Source organism: Phocoena phocoena, chromosome 3 (assembly GCF_963924675.1).
Source record: "Phocoena phocoena chromosome 3, mPhoPho1.1, whole genome shotgun sequence".
NCBI lineage: Eukaryota > Metazoa > Chordata > Mammalia > Artiodactyla > Phocoenidae > Phocoena > Phocoena phocoena.
Genome location: NC_089221.1, coordinates 167,585,642 through 167,602,477, shown reverse-complemented (window position 1 = coordinate 167,602,477; position 16,836 = coordinate 167,585,642). Strand labels below are relative to the sequence as shown.

The 16,836-nt window shown below is 55.2% G+C and overlaps 1 protein-coding gene across 2 annotated transcripts in view; it reads left to right on the top strand.

Annotated features, from left to right (window-relative positions):
* The first annotated feature begins 2,948 nt into the window (after nucleotides 1–2,948).
* The window catches only part of EVI5L (ecotropic viral integration site 5 like), a 30,486-nt gene continuing 16,598 nt past the window's right edge, over nucleotides 2,949–16,836 (top strand). Inside the window, exons 1-3 of one of the 2 annotated variants that reach the window (XM_065873322.1) lie at nucleotides 2,949–3,108; nucleotides 15,008–15,191; nucleotides 16,545–16,734. In XM_065873322.1, the coding sequence (XP_065729394.1) occupies nucleotides 15,055–15,191; nucleotides 16,545–16,734 (327 nt within the window). In that variant the 5' untranslated portion in view covers nucleotides 2,949–3,108; nucleotides 15,008–15,054. Of the gene's footprint in view, nucleotides 3,109–15,007; nucleotides 15,192–16,544; nucleotides 16,735–16,836 lie in introns of those variants that run through there. The other variant, XM_065873323.1, reaches the window with a different exon arrangement.

Sequence of the window (16,836 nt, the reverse complement as noted above, 5' to 3'; positions counted from 1 at the left end):
AACAGAAATGTGTTGGATTTTTTTTCCCACTGTGCTTATAAAAATGGAATCAAAGCATCCCCAGAATAAAACTATCCTTTGTGTGAATACGGCAGAGTAAGGATGAGAGGGTCAGATGCCCTGTGCATTTTCCTAGTGTTTAACATTATTCCCCAGACACCAGATGCCACTTATCTCCTAGGCAAGGTCCCAGAAACGATCTGGTCATGACCTCTATCTGAGTGGCCTTGGACCCCACCCAGGTTTGTGCCTCTGCAGACCCCTCTGTCCCCCACCTCCTGTACCAGTCCAGGTTCTTCTGTTCCTTGGAAGTTGTGGGTCACACCAAACTGTTCTTTTCTGAAGGCAAACCCCAAGATTTGTCCTTTATGATGGCTCCTCACTCTTCCGCATGAGGGACCACGGGCAGCCAGCTCAGAGATTGTCCTTTGGTGACTACTTGACCCTCACCACATCCTGGTGTCACTCTTGCCCTCCTGACTTACTCTGCATCCTATCTCTAACATGTCCATAGGGGTCCTCCCCCTGCCTCCCAAGTCCACCCAGGAATCAGAGGACAATGTCCATAAGATTCTCTTCAGCTTCATACTCTGCAAATCCAAGGTCACCTTGGATTTGTCAAGGACTATGAAATGGCCAGCACATAAGCTTTAAAAGAAGGAAGGCAAATAGGGACTTCCCTGGTGGTCCAGTGGTTAAGACTCCACCCGTCCACTGCAAAGGGCATGGGTTCGATCCCTGGCCCAGGAACTAAGATCCCTCCACCAAAAAAAAAAAAAAAGGGAGGGGGAGGCAAAGATACGCTTTTCTTTTCCTTTTTTTTGGCCCTGCGGCACGTGGGATCTTAGTTCCCCAACCAGGAATGGAACCTGGGACCTCGGCAGTGAAAGCATGGAGTCCTAACCACTGGACAGCCAGGGAATCAAAGTTATGTTCTTTTTATATATATATATAATTTCATTTTTTTATTTTTGGCTGCATTGGGTCTTTGTTACTGTGCGTGGGCTTTCTCTAGTTGCAGTGAGTAGGGGCTACTCTTCCTTACAGTGCACGTGCTTCTCATTGCAGTGGCTTCTCTAGTTGCAGAGCATGGGCTTTAGGCACATGGGCTTCAGTAGTTGTGGCACAAGGGCTCAGCAGTTGTGGCACACAGGCTTAGTTGCTCCACGGCATGTGGGATCTTCCCGGACCAGGGCTCAAACCCATGTCCCCTGCACTGACAGGCAGATTCTTAACCACTGCACCACCAGGAAAGTCACAAAGATACGTTCTTTTTTAAAAAATGGGGTATGGGGGTATATGGGCATGTGGGGGAGAAGGAATTCATTATAACTATTTTTACCACAGAGTTTTTAGAAATACGCTTGGAAGCTTTTCTTAACAGTTCCAAAATTTTAATAGATGCAATGTACAATAGATAGTAAGAGAGAGGGACGACACAGAGAAGGAGTATAGACAGCGGCAGAGAGGGTGTAGACAGATTCAGAGTAGAGACAGAGACAAAGAGAGAACAGACAGAGGCAAAATGTAGATGGGACAGAGTGTAGACAGAGGCGGAGACGGATGAACAGGGGCAGAAAGCGTGGCTGTATGGCATTCACCGCTCCCAAAACCAGAAGGAGCCCCCTACCTACTATTTAGAAGGTTGAGATCTCAAACCTCAGAAGGTCCTGACACTCCCCACTCTGGGTGCCAGCCTTCCCCGTTTCCATTTCTGTCTCTCCATTTTGAACTTACGATGTCACCCTCTCTTCTGTGACAGGGTCCTTCCCTTCCCCACCCCCCTCCAGGGCCCACCCCTGCATCTTGGGGCGGAAACTTGTCCTTTTCTCTAAGTCTTGCCCCCTATCCATAACTGCCTCTACATCTCCCTCCCCAGCCTGAGCGATCCCCCCACCCTTCCCTTCCCTGTTAATAATCTTGGGCCCGCCATTCATTCACTCATCAAACATTTATAAGCAGTTCCCATGTGCTGGGCCCCTGCTCAGCAATACCAGGGACCCCCTGACCTAGGCCCCGCCTTCCCCCGCCCCCATCTATCTAGGAGTGGTGGGGGATGGGAGGGCCATGTGAGCAGTGATAACAGCGTGCTCTGAGTTTGTTGGGGGAACATAAGACACTGTCAGCCTCAGACAAGATACCTAACCCGGCCTAGACTAGAGAATGCGACAGGCCTGAGTCTCCGGTGTGACACCCCGACCACCCAAAGCCCCGCCCTCAGCACAGAGCCGGGCTCAGAGAAGATGTGGTCCCTCAGCCCAAGGGATTTCTGGCAACGCCCCTTCTCAGACCCAACCCATTAGCCTCTACCTGATCTGCCCCCGCCCCATCACTGATCTAGGCCACGCCCTTCTCAGCCCCTCCCGTACTTCATTCACACCACCAGGCCTCAAGCCCCACCGCCCGGGAGGCTAACCTCACATGATCTCGTTGGCCAGAGAGCGTCACTTCACCGCCCTCCTTCAGTGTCATTGGCTCTCTAGGTGTCAATCTTCTTTATAGAGGCCCAAGAGTTACCATGGCCGAGGTTTGAGGGGCAGTTAATAATGGCCGTCCCAGGAAGTCTCGTTATTGGGCAAAAAGCCCGGCTCTGGGCGGGGCTTAGAGCCAAACGCTGGCCTGCCTCTGTCTGGGGTTCCTCAGGGACGCAGCCTTCCCTCAGAGACACACCCCTCTCTCCTTTCTATTGGTCCTTCCAAGTGTTGATCAACAGGATTCCACATTCCGATAGGCAAAACACCCCGTCCTTCACTGCTTCCCTAATTTCAATTCGCTTCTCTCCTTAAAGGCGGCAACCTTCTGGCCGTAGCCAGGGCCCTCGCCCTCCTTACGGAGTGACCATGGATTGGCCAGACACCCCGTCACTCCTGGTCAGTGGGCGGAGCCATAGCGCCTGGGGGCGGTGAATTGGCTGACTGGGCCTCGGGGGCGGGGCAGCGGCTCCTGTCAGCGGGTGAAATGGCAGCGACAGAGCCGGCGGCGGCCGCGGTCCCGGGGGGCGGCTGAGGGGGCCGGGCCGGGCTGCGGGGCGAGCGACGCGGCGGGGCCCGGGACGGCGGCGCGGCCCGGGACGGCGAGGCTCGGCATGGCTATGGCGGCGCGCTCTTCGCAGGTAGGTAGGCGGTGCGGGCCGGGCCTCCCGGGCGCCTTCTCAGGCCCGCGACTCCGCGCTGCGGCCCACGGGGGCCGGGCAAGACTGGGACTCGGGCCCCCTCGCCCCGGAACCCGCGCCGGGAGTCCTCGGCACTCCCAGCACGGACCCTGGCCGTCAGCCTCGGGCCCTGGCCCCTGCCCATCCTCGTTCCGACGCTTCCCGACCCCTCAGGGCCCCTCCCACGACTCCTCCGGGCGCCCTCCTCCCCCACGCCGCCCCCTCCCCGGGAGGGCCCCTCAGGCCCGTGACCCCCGCTCACCCTCTTTACTGACCCTCAGGACCCCTTCCCGGACCCTTCAGGGCTCCCCCAGTCCCCACCCCGCAGACCCGGCCCCTACGAGCGCCCCCGCAAGCCCAGGACCTCCGCCCTCTCTCTGTCCCGATCCCTCAAGACCCCTTTCATCTGTAGACCCCTTGCCACACCATCCCTCCCCTCACTTCACATCCTATCTCTGGGCCCAGACCTGCCCCCGCCCCCAAGAATACCCATCTTAGAGCCATACCCCTCCCTTCTGACAGCACAGGACCCCTCCCCAGCCTCTATAAATCCGGACTCCTGCCCGCAGGCCTCACCTCAGCCTGCTGGGCCATCTCCCACCCCCAGCAGCCCCGTGCCCAAGGGCACCCCTGAAAGCCACTCCTCAGGGTCATCGTCGCACCCACACCCTGATCCTGACCCATCTTGATCCCTACTTCCTGAAGATCCACCCTCACCTCATGCTCAGGACCTCCCAACAGATGTTCTGAACTCCATTCCTCACCTAAGGGACACCCACCTCTGTGAGGGCCCCACTCACACGCACAAACACACACACACACACACATCTGGGAGGCAACAGAGCAAAACCCATGAACCCCCAACAACTGAATGACACCCTGGGCCCCTCACACACATTCAGGAGCCCTTCACACACACGCACGGACAGACACTTGGATCCCCAACACACGCAGAAAAACTTAAGACCTCCAACACAGGGCCAGGCAGTTGGGACCTGCCCCCGTCAACAAGCGCGCGCACACACACACACACACACACACAGGGCTCCTCAGCACTTTGGCACCCCTCCTTGGAATTCACTTGCCCAGGTCCTCCTGGAGGCCCCCACAGCTCCCAGCTCAGGCAGAGACTCAGAGACATGAGCTACCTGCCCGGCCCCAGGCAGCCAGCCTTCCCATCCACACCAGCCTCCCTGCGCCCGTGCCCCTATTGGGGCCCTGGAGGTGGCGGGATGACCCAGAATCTCCCAGCACCCCTGTGGACACCTGCCCCAGGCCTCTTCCCCTTTATTCATCTCCCTCGCTTTACCCTTCTTCAAAGGGAAGAATGCTCCCTCTCTCGCCTACATCAGTCTCCCCAAAAGAACCACTGGCTGCCCACTGATTTCTGCCACCCCTGGCAGAGGGGTAGGGGTACCACCTGCTCCTGGCCCCGGTCCTGAAGCCTGACCAGACTGGTAGGACCAGCATCCTGACCCCACCACGCCCACTGGCCTCAAATGGCAGGAGCAGCCCCTGACAGCCCCGAGAACTCTTTCACCCACGACCGGCATGTCATGCCAAAATGAAACAGCTTCCTTCGATCCTGGCATTTGAGACCCAGTGAGGCTGGGTTTGGGCCTGCCAGAAGCAGACAGCTCTTTGTTAAGGAATATTTTCAGAAAGGAAAAATGTGCTGAAGAGGCTCGGGTGGAACACGAGTGAGGAGTCGGCTTGGTTTTTTTTCCCTCAGCCAGGCTGGGATGGATCTGGGGGACCCATGTCATCGTGTCTTTCCAGGTGTACTGGCTCTTCCTGCCCTACAGCCCACATCCTCGGGTCCAGCCTGTGTGTTCCCTTGGGCTTCTGTGGTCGACTGCAGGTGGTTTGGTTTGACTGCAGGTTGGGATGAGGCAAGTCAAAGAGGAGGGCAGATCACAGAACTGGCGAGACAGCGCAGCCAGGACCGCAGGGACTACGAAGGAGCCCCAGGTCCTGCCTGAGGGGAATCCAGATCAGGCCGGCGCTGCCTGTCTGACATAAGCACGCCTGGAAAGCCCCAGAGGAGCAAGCCCAGGCTTCCTTGTGGATATTTACCAGCGGATTCTGGATGGCTCTGGGGAAAAGCGCATCTAGGCTTGGGGCCTTGACTTACCCATCTAGAAAATGGGGAGAGAAATCCCGAAACCAGAACTTTGTACTGCAGGGGAGCCAGAGGGGTTAGGATGTGGCCCTGAATGTCCCCTGGGCACCAGGTGGAAGGGGTCAGTGGGGTCCAGGAGGGCAGTCGCCCACCTGTGGGTGTTGGCAGAGTCACTGGGCATCCTGGGCCCCTGGTTGGAATTAGCTGATGCCTCAGTGGATAATGGGTGTCTTTCCATGGCTGAGCCAGTCTACATCAGGGCTAAGAGACAGTTGGTTGTGGGATTTGTGGCCCCACAGGGACCTCCCGGGGGGCAGAGGGCAGTCGGGTGCCTGCTTGCTGGCAGTGCCCACACCCCACGTAGACCTCTGACGCTGGGCGGGGAGAGGTTTGTTCTGCCCACGTGCTGAAGGGAGGACTGAACGAGGAGACTTCTGAAGGTCACTAGGCACACAGGAAACAAACTCCACGGCCTCCCCAGGGGGGACTTTGTGCAGATGCAGTGGGCTCAGAAGCCTCCCCAGGATAGACTGTGGACTCCTTAGGAAAACACGGGAAGGTTCCCGGGAAGGGCTGGTGAAAGACATCAGTGCCCTTTACCCTAGACTGGGGGGCTGGGGCCGGGTCTTTGTGCATGTGCTTTTGATGGGTGCAGGGGGAACGGAGGATTGTGCTCTAGTTTCCTCTTGCAGAATATGGGTGCTGGTTGTTCCGGATGAGGCCTCCACCACGTACTGGGAATCGAGTCAGGGGCTGGGGTGTGAAGGAACGTCAGGGGTGGCTCCTGCCCTGCATCTAAAGATCCTCTCCACGTCAGCAGGCAAGAGCTGAAACCAGGAACGCACACTGATCAGGCCGTGCTGCGCACCAGGCCCTGTATCAAGCCCCATTGGTGTACTATCTCATTTAATCCCCCCAAGCCACCCGGAGGAACCAGTATTCCAGCCCGTGCCCGTACCATCCCATCCTGTGTGGAAGCAGGAGACAGATTAACGGACAGCATGCTGTGGAGCAGAGATAAGGGCCCGGTGCATCCCGGGGCATCAGGGAAGGTGGAGCAGAGGTGATATACGAGTTGGGAGAGGAGCTCTCTGGGCAGGCACGGCATGGAGGGGTGTTCCAGGCAGCCTGAGTGCTTGGAAGAGGCCCAGGCGGCAGGAGCAAGCATGGTGCATGCAGGGAAGCGTGCCTTGTTTGGTGGGTTTCATCCTATAGGCCTTCGTGTCCCAAATGCCATCCAAGGGGCACACACCATGGGACACTCCCTGGTCAAAGGGACCAGTATTTGAGGGCTTCCCTGGTGGCGCAGTGGTTGAGAGTCCGCCTGCCGATGCAGGGGACACGGGTTCGTGCCCCGGTCCAGGAGGATCCCACATGCCGCGGAGCGGCTGGGCCTGTGAGCCATGGCCGCTGAGCCCGCGCGTCTGGAGCCTGTGCTCCGCAACGGGAGAGGCCACAACAGTGAGAGGCCCGCGTACCGCAAAAAAAAAAAAAAGGGACCAGTATTTGGAATTGAACTTGGAAAGGCAGCAAACCACCCCACCCCACCCCTCCCCGCCCAGGGATGTCTGCTGCACACATGTTCTAGAAGCCAAACAGAGGGCAAGAGGGAGGTTACTTAGGAGAACTAACAACTCACCTGGGCTGGGGAAGAGATTGATCCCTTCCAGGGAAATTTCAAGAGCCCCACTGGCACTTTTCTTTCATTTCTCAGCGCACCGTGACGTGTTTGTGAGATTGTTCTTTGTTGTTGTTGTTGTTTTTTATCTTTTGGCCACGCCACACGGCCTGTGGGATCTTAGTTCCCCAACCGAGGATGGAACCCGTGCCCCCTGCATTGGAAGCATGGAGTCTTAACCACTGGACCGCCAGGGAAGTCCCTGTGAGATTGTTTCATTGAGGGCTATCTCCCAGCCCAAGAGTCTCGCGAGGGCAGGGCACGTCTCTGTCTGTTCATGGTTGAGTCCTAGGCGAGAACAGGGCACGTAGCAGATGCTCAGTAGACACTTGGTTGATTTTAGGAGCTGACAGCCCTCCCTACTCACCCACTTCTGAAAGAGGGCCTGGATCTCTTCTGTAGAAAGAGGTCAGATCCATCTGCTTGGAGAGCCCCCAAAGGCAGGGCCGACCCACCTCGCCCTGGGCCCTAGCCCAGCCAGCCTTTGCAGCAGGAAAGATACCATCTTGGCTTTGAAGAGCCGAGATCCTTTACAAGATGCCATGTCTCTTATCCACCTGTCCCTGGAAGGCTTATGAGGGCTTTAAATTGTTTCCTTTGTCATTCTCAGGGATACTGAAATATAGAGAAATCAGGGATTTGCCAGGAAGGAACCTGTGATGGTGGCAGAAAGTAGCTGCTGACATGGCAAGGTAGTAAACTTGTTTTTTTTAGATCAGAAGGGATTCCACAGGTCCTAGGTCAGAAGGGATTCCACAGGTCCTTCCACAGCTGATTTTAGCCTGAAGGTACTTGCTGCTGCTGCTGTTACTACCAATAACAATGATTTTAGTTTTATTGCGTTTAATATTTAAATAGGGCCGCCACATAAGGGGTGGGCCTGCTGAGGAGGGGAAGTTTGTTTATTCAGTCCACAAATATCAGATGCCTAATGGTACACTAGACTCTGGGGATCCACTAGTGGGCTAGCCAGCCCCTGCCCTCATGGAACTTTCCACCCAGGGGGAAATAAATATCATGGGCCAGCTCCTGAACTAAGTACTTGACAGGTTTTAGCTCATCTACTCCTCCCAACAAAACCTGTGAGGTCGGTACTATCATCAGCCCTGTTTTCAGATGAGGAAACTGAGACAAAGCACATTGTACCCAGATCAGAAAGATAGAGAAGTAGGTGAGGAGGGATTTGAACCCAGGCTGCTGGCCCTGAAGTCCTCCCGGGAGGCGAAGAGATCTGGGATCATTTATCTACACATACAGCCATGGAGGAAGATACATGGATGTGGAAACATCACGAGTGGCACGGAGGAGCGGCTAGAACTGGGGACAAGAGGAGGGCCGGCAGTGACTGCAGAATTCCAGCAGCCGTTCTTGTTACCTGAGGGGCAGCTCGCCCATCAAATGCCCACCCCATGGCCAAGGAAAAGACCCGGAGACGTCAGGCCGTCTCCCCAGGAGTCGGGGTGGTCTGAGTGGCCCAGCTGATAATCTGTCTGGGCAGATGGGGTCACGTGGCATCTTTCAAGGCTTCAGATTTAGAAATGACTCTGGGTCCCCATAATCATTAGAGGTAGAGGATCAGAAGCTGGGCTGGTAGGGGGTGGGGTATGGAGGCGGGATAGGTAGGAAAGCAAAATTAAAGGAGTCTTGGGGTCTTCTGCCTGCCTCTGAAAGATGGCACACACACACTCACTCACTCTCCCTGTTGAAAAAGAGTAAGTCATTTACTGAGCGCTCACTGCATTCGGTGTTTTACATAGGTTGTTTCTAAAGTTATTGAATGCAGAGTGACAGCTCAGCTGATCAACTTGGGGCAAAGGCTCTGGAGTCAGAAATCCAAGTGCAGGGAATTCCCTGATGGTCCAGTGGTTAGGACTCTGTACTTTCACTGCTGTGGGCGCGGGTTCAGTCCCTGGTCGGGGAACTAAGATCCCGCAAGCCACTCAGTGAAAATAAAATGAAATGATTTTTTAAAATACTTTGGTCAGTACTTAAAGAAAAAAAGAAAAAGAAAGAGAAAAGAAATCCAAATGCAAACCTTTCTTCCTCTACGGCCTCGTCAGGAGACCCAGTGAGCAACTCTACTCGCTAGGGCACCTCTCACATGTTATAAAACTGTCCTTTACTTTTCTGTCTACCCTGGTACAGAATCTTTTTTTTTTTTAATTTTAAAAATAGACTTTGGTTTTCAAAACAGTTTTAGCTTTACAGAAAAATTGAGAAGATCAGGACTTCCCTGGTGGCGCAGTGGTTAAGAATCTGCCTGCCAATTTAGGGGACACGGGTTCAAGCCTTGGTCCAGGAAGATCCCACATGCCGCAGAGCAACTAAGCCTATGCTCCACAACTACTGAGCCTGCGTTCTAGAGCCTGCGAGCCACAACTACTGAGCCTGCGTGCCAAGAACCTGGTCTCTGCAGCAAGAAAAGCCACCGCAATGAGAAGCCTGCACACCGCCATGAAGGGTAGCCCCTGCTCGCCACAACTAAAGAAAGCCCACGCGCAGCAATGAAGACCCAATGCAGCCAAAAATAAATAAATAAATAGATGTAATCTCTCATCATTTCTTAAAAAAAAAAGAAAAATTGAGAAGATAGTACAAAGCATTCCCACAGACCCCACACTCACAGACTCACAGCCAGTTTCCCCATATTAGTAACATCATCTGGTAAGCTTGTTATAATTAATGGACTAATATTGATACATTATTATTAACTAAAGTCCATACTTTATGCAGATCTCCTTAGTTTTTCCCTAATTTCCTTTTTCTTTCCCAGGACCCCTTCCTGGATCCCGTAGGACATTTTGTCAAGTCTCCTGAGGCTCCTCTTATCTGGGACAGTTTTCTTAGGCTTTCCTTGTTTTTGATGACTTTGACAGTTTTGAGGAGGACTAGTCAGGGATTTTCTAAAGTGTCTCCTAATCTGGACTGGTCACATGTTTTTCTCATAGTCTTGGGGAGAAAGGTCCAGAGATGAAGTGCCCTTCTCATGTCAGCGTATCAAGTGCACATGCTCTCAACATGACTTATCACTGATGGTGTTGACCTTGATCACCTGGCTGAGCAGCACAGGGGTTTTTCTCTTCCTTCATCCAGCAGACGTTGATTGAGTACCTACTATTGGCCAGATGCTGCATTAGGGGCTTGGAGTAGAAAATTAAGAAGATAGGCCTTTGCCCCCAGAAGGTTCATGACCCAGTAGGGCAGGCAGGTGTGTATGGTGGGAATTGCCATAGAATGTGCCTTGGGCTGGGGTATAGGGGTAGGTATTTTTGGGGAGAGGGGAGAGAAGTGAGCCAGAACCCTGGAGGTGGTCGGGGGCAGGGTGGTTTGCCAGGAAAGAGTTCACCGAAAAAAATCAGTTTCCTTCTTTTTGATGGTTGAATACCATTCCATTGTCTGGATGGACCACATTTCATTTATCCATTCATCCATCGACGTCTGGGTTGCTTCCACTTTCTGGCTATTGTGAATCGTGCTGCTGGGAACCATCATGTACAGGTGGGACTTCCCTGCAGGTCCAGTGGTTAAGACTCCATGCTTCCAATGCAGGGCGCGCTGGTTCGATCCCTGGTTGAGGAACTAAGATCCCACGTGCTGTGCGGCCCGGCCAGGAAAAGAATTAAAAAAAGAATTGTGTACAGGTTTTCCTGTGAATGTACATTTTCCATTCTCTCAGGTAGATAACCTAGAAGAGGAATTGCTGGGTCATATTGGCAACTCTTTGTCTACCTTTTTGAGGAACTGCCAGACTGTTTTCCACTCTACCTCATCTTTTATTCCATGCGTTTCTCTCAATCTGTAATAGAAAGCACAGGTGATCATCTCTTGGTCTCTGCCCGCCCCCCACCCCTGTATGCTCTGGGCGTGCAGGGGCTGCTTCTGTCTTTGCCCAGCAGTATTCAGCCCTCATCATGGTGCCCAGGACCTGACTGGCACTAAGGAAATACCGGTGGGTGGGCAGGCAGGTTCTATTCCTCCAATAGTTCTCGACTCTCAGGCTGTACCAGGCTCAGTGCAGGTCGCAGAAGTAGCAGGGACCCAGACAGTGGTGATTCCTACCCCAGTGGTGGATCTGATTGAGCCATTCTGGAGCCAGTTGGCAATCTTGGCTGGTGCTCAGGAGAAAGGAAAAGCTGCGGACGAGGGTGTCACAGTCACCGACATGTATCTGGTCATTTAAGTCCTGAAAGTGAACTCACCGAGGGCATGAAGGGATAAGGACCAAAGCAGGGCCTGTGGAGGAAGGGGTGCCAGGCTGGGCCAAGGCAGGAGGAGCCTCAGGACCCTGGCCTCTTGGAAACTAGATGGGAGAGTACTTCAAGAAGGAGGAAGGATGACTGGCAGTGTCCAAACGCCCCTGCGAGGGAGAGGAAAAGGGAGGTGGAGGGTCCTCAGCATCTGGACCTTTCTGCCCCCCGACCCCACTCCCAGCTCACCGGCAGTCTTCTCCCACCCCTCTGGCTTGACTCAGCTTCCTAAGCCATGGGCCACCTTATAAGGGCGTGGCGGGCGGTGGTGCCAGCAGGGACGGCATTAGGTGGCCCACTGCGCACTCCGCAGGAGCCAGGAACCCCCTTCGGGTGGCTGCAGTGAAGCAGAAACAAAGGGCATTGAAATGGGGCCGTTGAGAGGCTGGGACCCCAGACCTGGAGGGCGTGTGTGGATCTCAGAGGCCAGTGGCCCCTCAGCACTCGAGAGGACCTGGCTTGTCTCTGCGTCTCTGTGCCCATCCAGCAAGGGTGGGGCGGCCGCATGCCCTGGGGAGATGGGGGCTCATTCGCCTCATTCCACTCCACATCCCTGTCCTTAGAACAGTACCCGGCTCTCAGATGACCCCCACTAAGCGCCAGGGAAGGAGGGACTGAGGCAGTAAGAGTCCGGGCGCTCTGGAGAAGGGACAGGGCTGCTCACAGAGCTAGGAGGGTAGTGAGCCCATGTCCATCCATATGTACTCGGTTCCAGGCGTGGCGAGACCTGGTCAGTGCAGGAAGCGTGTGTGTGTGTGTGTGTACATGTGCACGTATGGTCAAAGGGGTGTGTGGGTGTGAGATAGTGTGTGATTGTGTATCTGAGCGCATAGGTCTGCGACTGTGTGTGAGTGTATGTCAGAGCGTGTGTGCATGTGCACGCAAGACTGTGTGTGAGGTGGTTTGTGAGTGTGAATGTATCTGAGTGTGTGGGGTGTGAGGTTGTGGGTAAGTGTGAGTGTGAATGTATCTGAGTGTGTGGGGTGTGAGGTTGTGGGTAAGTGTGAGTGTGTGGATGTATCTGAATGTGTGGGGTGTAAGGTTGTGAGTAAGTGTGAGTGTGAATGTATCTGAGTGTGTGGGGTGTAAGGTTGTGGGTAAGTGTGTCTGTGTGGATGTATCTGAATGTGTGGGGTGTGAGGTTGTGGGTAAGTGTGAGTGTGAATGTATCTGAGTGTGTGGGGTGTAAGGTTGTGGGTAAGTGTGAGTGTGTGAATGTATCTGAGTGTGTGGGGTGTGAGGTTGTGGGTAAGTGTGTCTGTGTGGATGTATCTGAATGTGTGGGGTGTGAGGTTGTGGGTAAGTGTGAGTGTGAATGTATCTGATTGTGTGGGGTGTGAGGTTGTGGGTAAGTGTGAGTGTGAATGTATCTGAGTGTGTGGGGTGTAAGGTTGTGGGTAAGTGTGAGTGTGTGGATGTATCTGAGTGTGTGGGGTGTAAGGTTGTGGGTAAGTGTGAGTGTGTGAATGTATCTGAGTGTGTGGGGTGTGAGGTTGTGGGTAAGTGTGAGTGTGAATGTATCTGAGTGTGTGGGGTGTGAGGTTGTGGGTAAGTGTGAGTGTGTGGATGTATCTGAATGTGTGGGGTGTAAGGTTGTGGGTAAGTGTGTCTGTGTGGATGTATCTGAATGTGTGGGGTGTAAGGTTGTGGGTAAGTGTGAGTGTGTGGATGTATCTGAGTGTGTGGGGTGTAAGGTTGTGGGTAAGTGTGTCTGTGTGGATGTATCTGAATGTGTGGGGTGTGAGGTTGTGGGTAAGTGTGAGTGTGAAGGAGTATGTGTCTCTGTGCGTGTATCAGGAGGATGGCTTCTGGGGCTGCGCAGCATTTAGAGAGTATGGGGATGAGTCAAGAGAAAGTTCCTGAGGGACCAGAAGGTTCTGCCTCTCAGACTGCAAATTTAAGCCCTGGGTATTGAATACATTTTATTTCTTGTATGAAATACACATTAATTTGTGATAAGTATCTGAGCAAACTCTGCTAGTGGATTGCCCTAGTAGTTTCTTTTAATCGGAAACCCAGAGCTGAACCATTCTCTTGGGCTCTTTGCAGGCCAGGGTTGGGGTTGGCGGGGGAAGGCAATGTGCTTCTGAGGCTGGGGTCCCCTGGGCTCAGCACAGAGACAGTGGACCCCAGCCCCAGCCCTGGCCACGTGTGGTCTTTGTCTCTGAGGCCCCCACTACTCGCCAAATCCAGCTGTGCTTATGGGGCTCCAATCCTCGCCTCCACCACCTACTCCCCTCTCCCAGCTCTGAAGTTGGGAAACCTACGCAGCCTTCCCAGCCCCTCCCAGCCCAGAGAGATCCTTCCAAGTCAGCACTCCTTGTCCATGGCCCGTCTCCGCCCCAGGCCAGCCACAGACTTTGCGGGACGCCCCGGAGTGGGCCCCACTGTCCCTCTCTCAGGAATGATTAACTCCTGGCTTGGTGGCGCACCGTGGCTTGGTCTTTGGGGCAGGTTGTCCCTGGCCAGCTGGGCAACAGGAGGAAGAGGTCTTCTGCTTCTGATGGGAGCCATCGTCTAGAGTTTGTACCACTCACCAAAAGCTAGAGCCCTCAGTGCCCGACATTCGGGGGGCCCTCAGGGGCCAGAAGCAGAACCAGTAGCCTTGGGGGGCCACAGAGTCCTGGGGTGGGAGGGTTATGAGCCCCCGACGAGGTGAAAGAAAAATGGTCCCCTCTGCCCCTTGACAGGGGAGCACAAGGGAAGGAGACTAGAATCAAGTGCATGGCCAGGATCAAGTCCAGCTGACCTGTGGACCCTCAGGTGCTGGTTGGGGGCTGAGCTTGGGCTGTGGGAAGGTGCTCAGTGACCTGAGGGTGCCAAGCAGGTGCAAGATGGGCTGCTTTTGTCCTGTGACTGTCCTCCTGCTGCCTGGAGACCAGATGCCCCCTCTCCAGGAACTGGGCGAGGGCGCCTCTGTGGCTGAGCTGTCAGAGCCAGGTCAGGTGAGGTCCAAGGAGAGCCACACTTCAGACGCTGTTCCATTTGAGACCAGAGCCTTTGCTTTCGGCACAGTGCTGAGCTGGAGCCAGCGTCCCTGAGGCTCCCAGGAGGGTGGGGCTGGACCATCCCCAGGAGGAGTAGGAGAGATGGGCCGGCACCCACCCGGCACATGACAGGCCAAGAGCAGGATACTGATCAGAGCCTGTAGCTCTCGCTCTGACGCCATCAGAGCACAGATTCCTAGCACTTTGACATGTCCCTGGCTTCCCAGCCCAAGGGGAGTTGACTCTTCTGGCCATTGGCAGCACCAGACAATTAACAGTAGAGAATAATTGCTTCTGGCTGTGCCAGCAGCCCACTTTGGTTGATGAGACAGGGAAGGTCAGATGCTGAGGCAGGGCTCCCAGGACAGGCCACAGCTGGGGACAGGGACCAAAGCTGTCAGGAACAGCCACCAAAGCAGGGGCATCGGCACCCCCAAGGTCGCAGCGGGGACCCTGAGTGTGACGGGGAGCCTTGGCCCCTGGCCCTGCTGAAGACTCAAGGGTGTCAGTTGAGACTTGGTGTTCAAGCGCAGGGACAGCAGGACAGCTCAGGCGCTGGCTGTTGCCCTCCTGATTCCATCCAGGCGCTGGACTACAAAGGCAGGGATCCCAGTAGCCAGCCCCCGGGGCAGAAGGAGCCGGCCAGGCCGTCAGCTAGACTGGGGTGCGTGGGGATGAGGAGTGACCAAGTGGACAGACCAGAGGTGGGAAGCCTGGGGTGAGGAAATGTCTCTGGGTGACCAGCAGCCTCACTGGTCCAGAGCCGGCAGGACAGGGTGGGCACCCTGCCCAAAGCTGACCACACATGTTTCTGGTCCCCAGACAGAGCTGTGACCTGGCCCTGCTCACAGTTGAAGAGCCTGCCCACCATGGCGAGCCCCACTCTGAGCCCCGACTCCTCGTCCCAGGAGGCCCTGTCGGCCCCCACCTGCTCCCCCACCTCTGACTCCGAGAACCTCAGCCCCGATGAGCTAGAGCTACTGGCCAAACTCGAAGAGCAGAACAGGTGAGTTGGGACCTGAGGGAAAGGGAGAGGCCCCAGGGGTATAGCCTGGGCCCCAAACAGAAGTTGCTGGTGCCACCTCACACTCAGAGCTAGACCTGGCCCTGGGCCAAGTGACAGCTCCAACAGAGGCTTGACAAGGATGTTTGCCGTCACCTCCCACCAGACAGTTCTCCCATTCAGATGAGGAAGCCACAGTATCAGGGGGCCCAGTGGACCTGGCCTTCACTTCTCTAGCCTTTGTTGAAGGGAAGAGTAAATCCTCTGACTCTGGAGTTGACCCTTCCCACTTCTCCTCTGGCCCACCCCCTGTTTTAAAGTGTAGGTTTTATTATTAGGCCAGTATGGCAAGGCCAGCAGATCAGGAGATGACTGCCATTAAAAAGACAGTTTGGGGAATTCCCTGGTGGTCCAGTGGTTAAGACTCCATGCTTCCACTGCAGGGGGCACGGGTTCGATCCCTGGTCAGAGAGCTAAGATCCCACATGGCATGCGGCATGGCCAAAAACACAAAAAACCCAGTTTGTTATGCACAGATTCCAAGAGGAGGGGCACAACACACCATGCAGGGCCACCCGGCGAAGCACCAGGGTCAGTCAGGAGGCAGAGGGAATGAGAAAAATGTGGGCAAGAGCCTTTATTGTGGTTTCTGCCAGAAGGAATGGTGAGGCAATGTAATCAGGCTTAGGACTGGCTAGTCTGAATACCTTCAGCAAGCTGGGGGCATAGGGGCTGGGCATATTTGTCTAGTACCTGGCCCTGGGGTGATTAGGGCAGAGGGATAGTGGCCCTGAGTGCAAGAGCCTAACAGAGGTGGGTGGTTTGTGGGTTCTGGGTTGGTTGGTTTGCATATGAAAAGTGCACTAGCAGGCAAGTCCTTAATTATCTCTAGCAATCTGATAGGCCTGGGAGGGGCAGTCCCTCCTGCATCAGGATGGCCCCAGATGTCAAAGCCTCAGAAATAGGTAGTTCATGCAACCCCTTGCTAGTTGGGTGCCCCCAGCCAGCATCACACCCTCTCTGTACCTCGTCTGTAAACAAATCTTTACAAAACCTGCCCCACAGGGTTGGTACGAGACTAAATGAGCTACTCCCCATGCTTCTCAGCCCAGGGCCGGGCACAGAATGGGACACATGAATGGCAGCCTCTCCATCAGTACCAGGGCTCAGAGAGGTTAGGGCACTGGCGAAAGTCACTCAGCAAGTGCCGCTCAGGAAAAACAACTTAGACCCAATCCCTGGTATCCTCTGGGACCCCAGGGAGGAGGGGCCAGGCTCTTTGGGACCCAGGGGCCAGGGTGGGAAGCTCCTGCAGCCTCCCCCCTCCCCCACCCCCCACCCCCCCGCCACACTCAGGCTCCTGGAAGCCGACTCCAAGTCCATGCGCTCCATGAATGGCTCCCGGCGGAACAGCGGCTCCTCGCTGGTGTCCAGCTCCTCAGCCTCCTCCAACCTGAGCCACCTGGAGGAGGACACATGGATCCTGTGGGGCCGGATCGCCAATGAGTGGGAGGAGTGGCGGCGCAGGAAGGAGAAGCTACTCAAGGTGGCCCAGGCGGCAGGGCTGGGCGGGCGGCCGGGGGACGGGCAACGTCTGCCAGGGGCCCCAGCACGACCAAAGGGCAGGACTAGAGGTGTGTGGGCACTT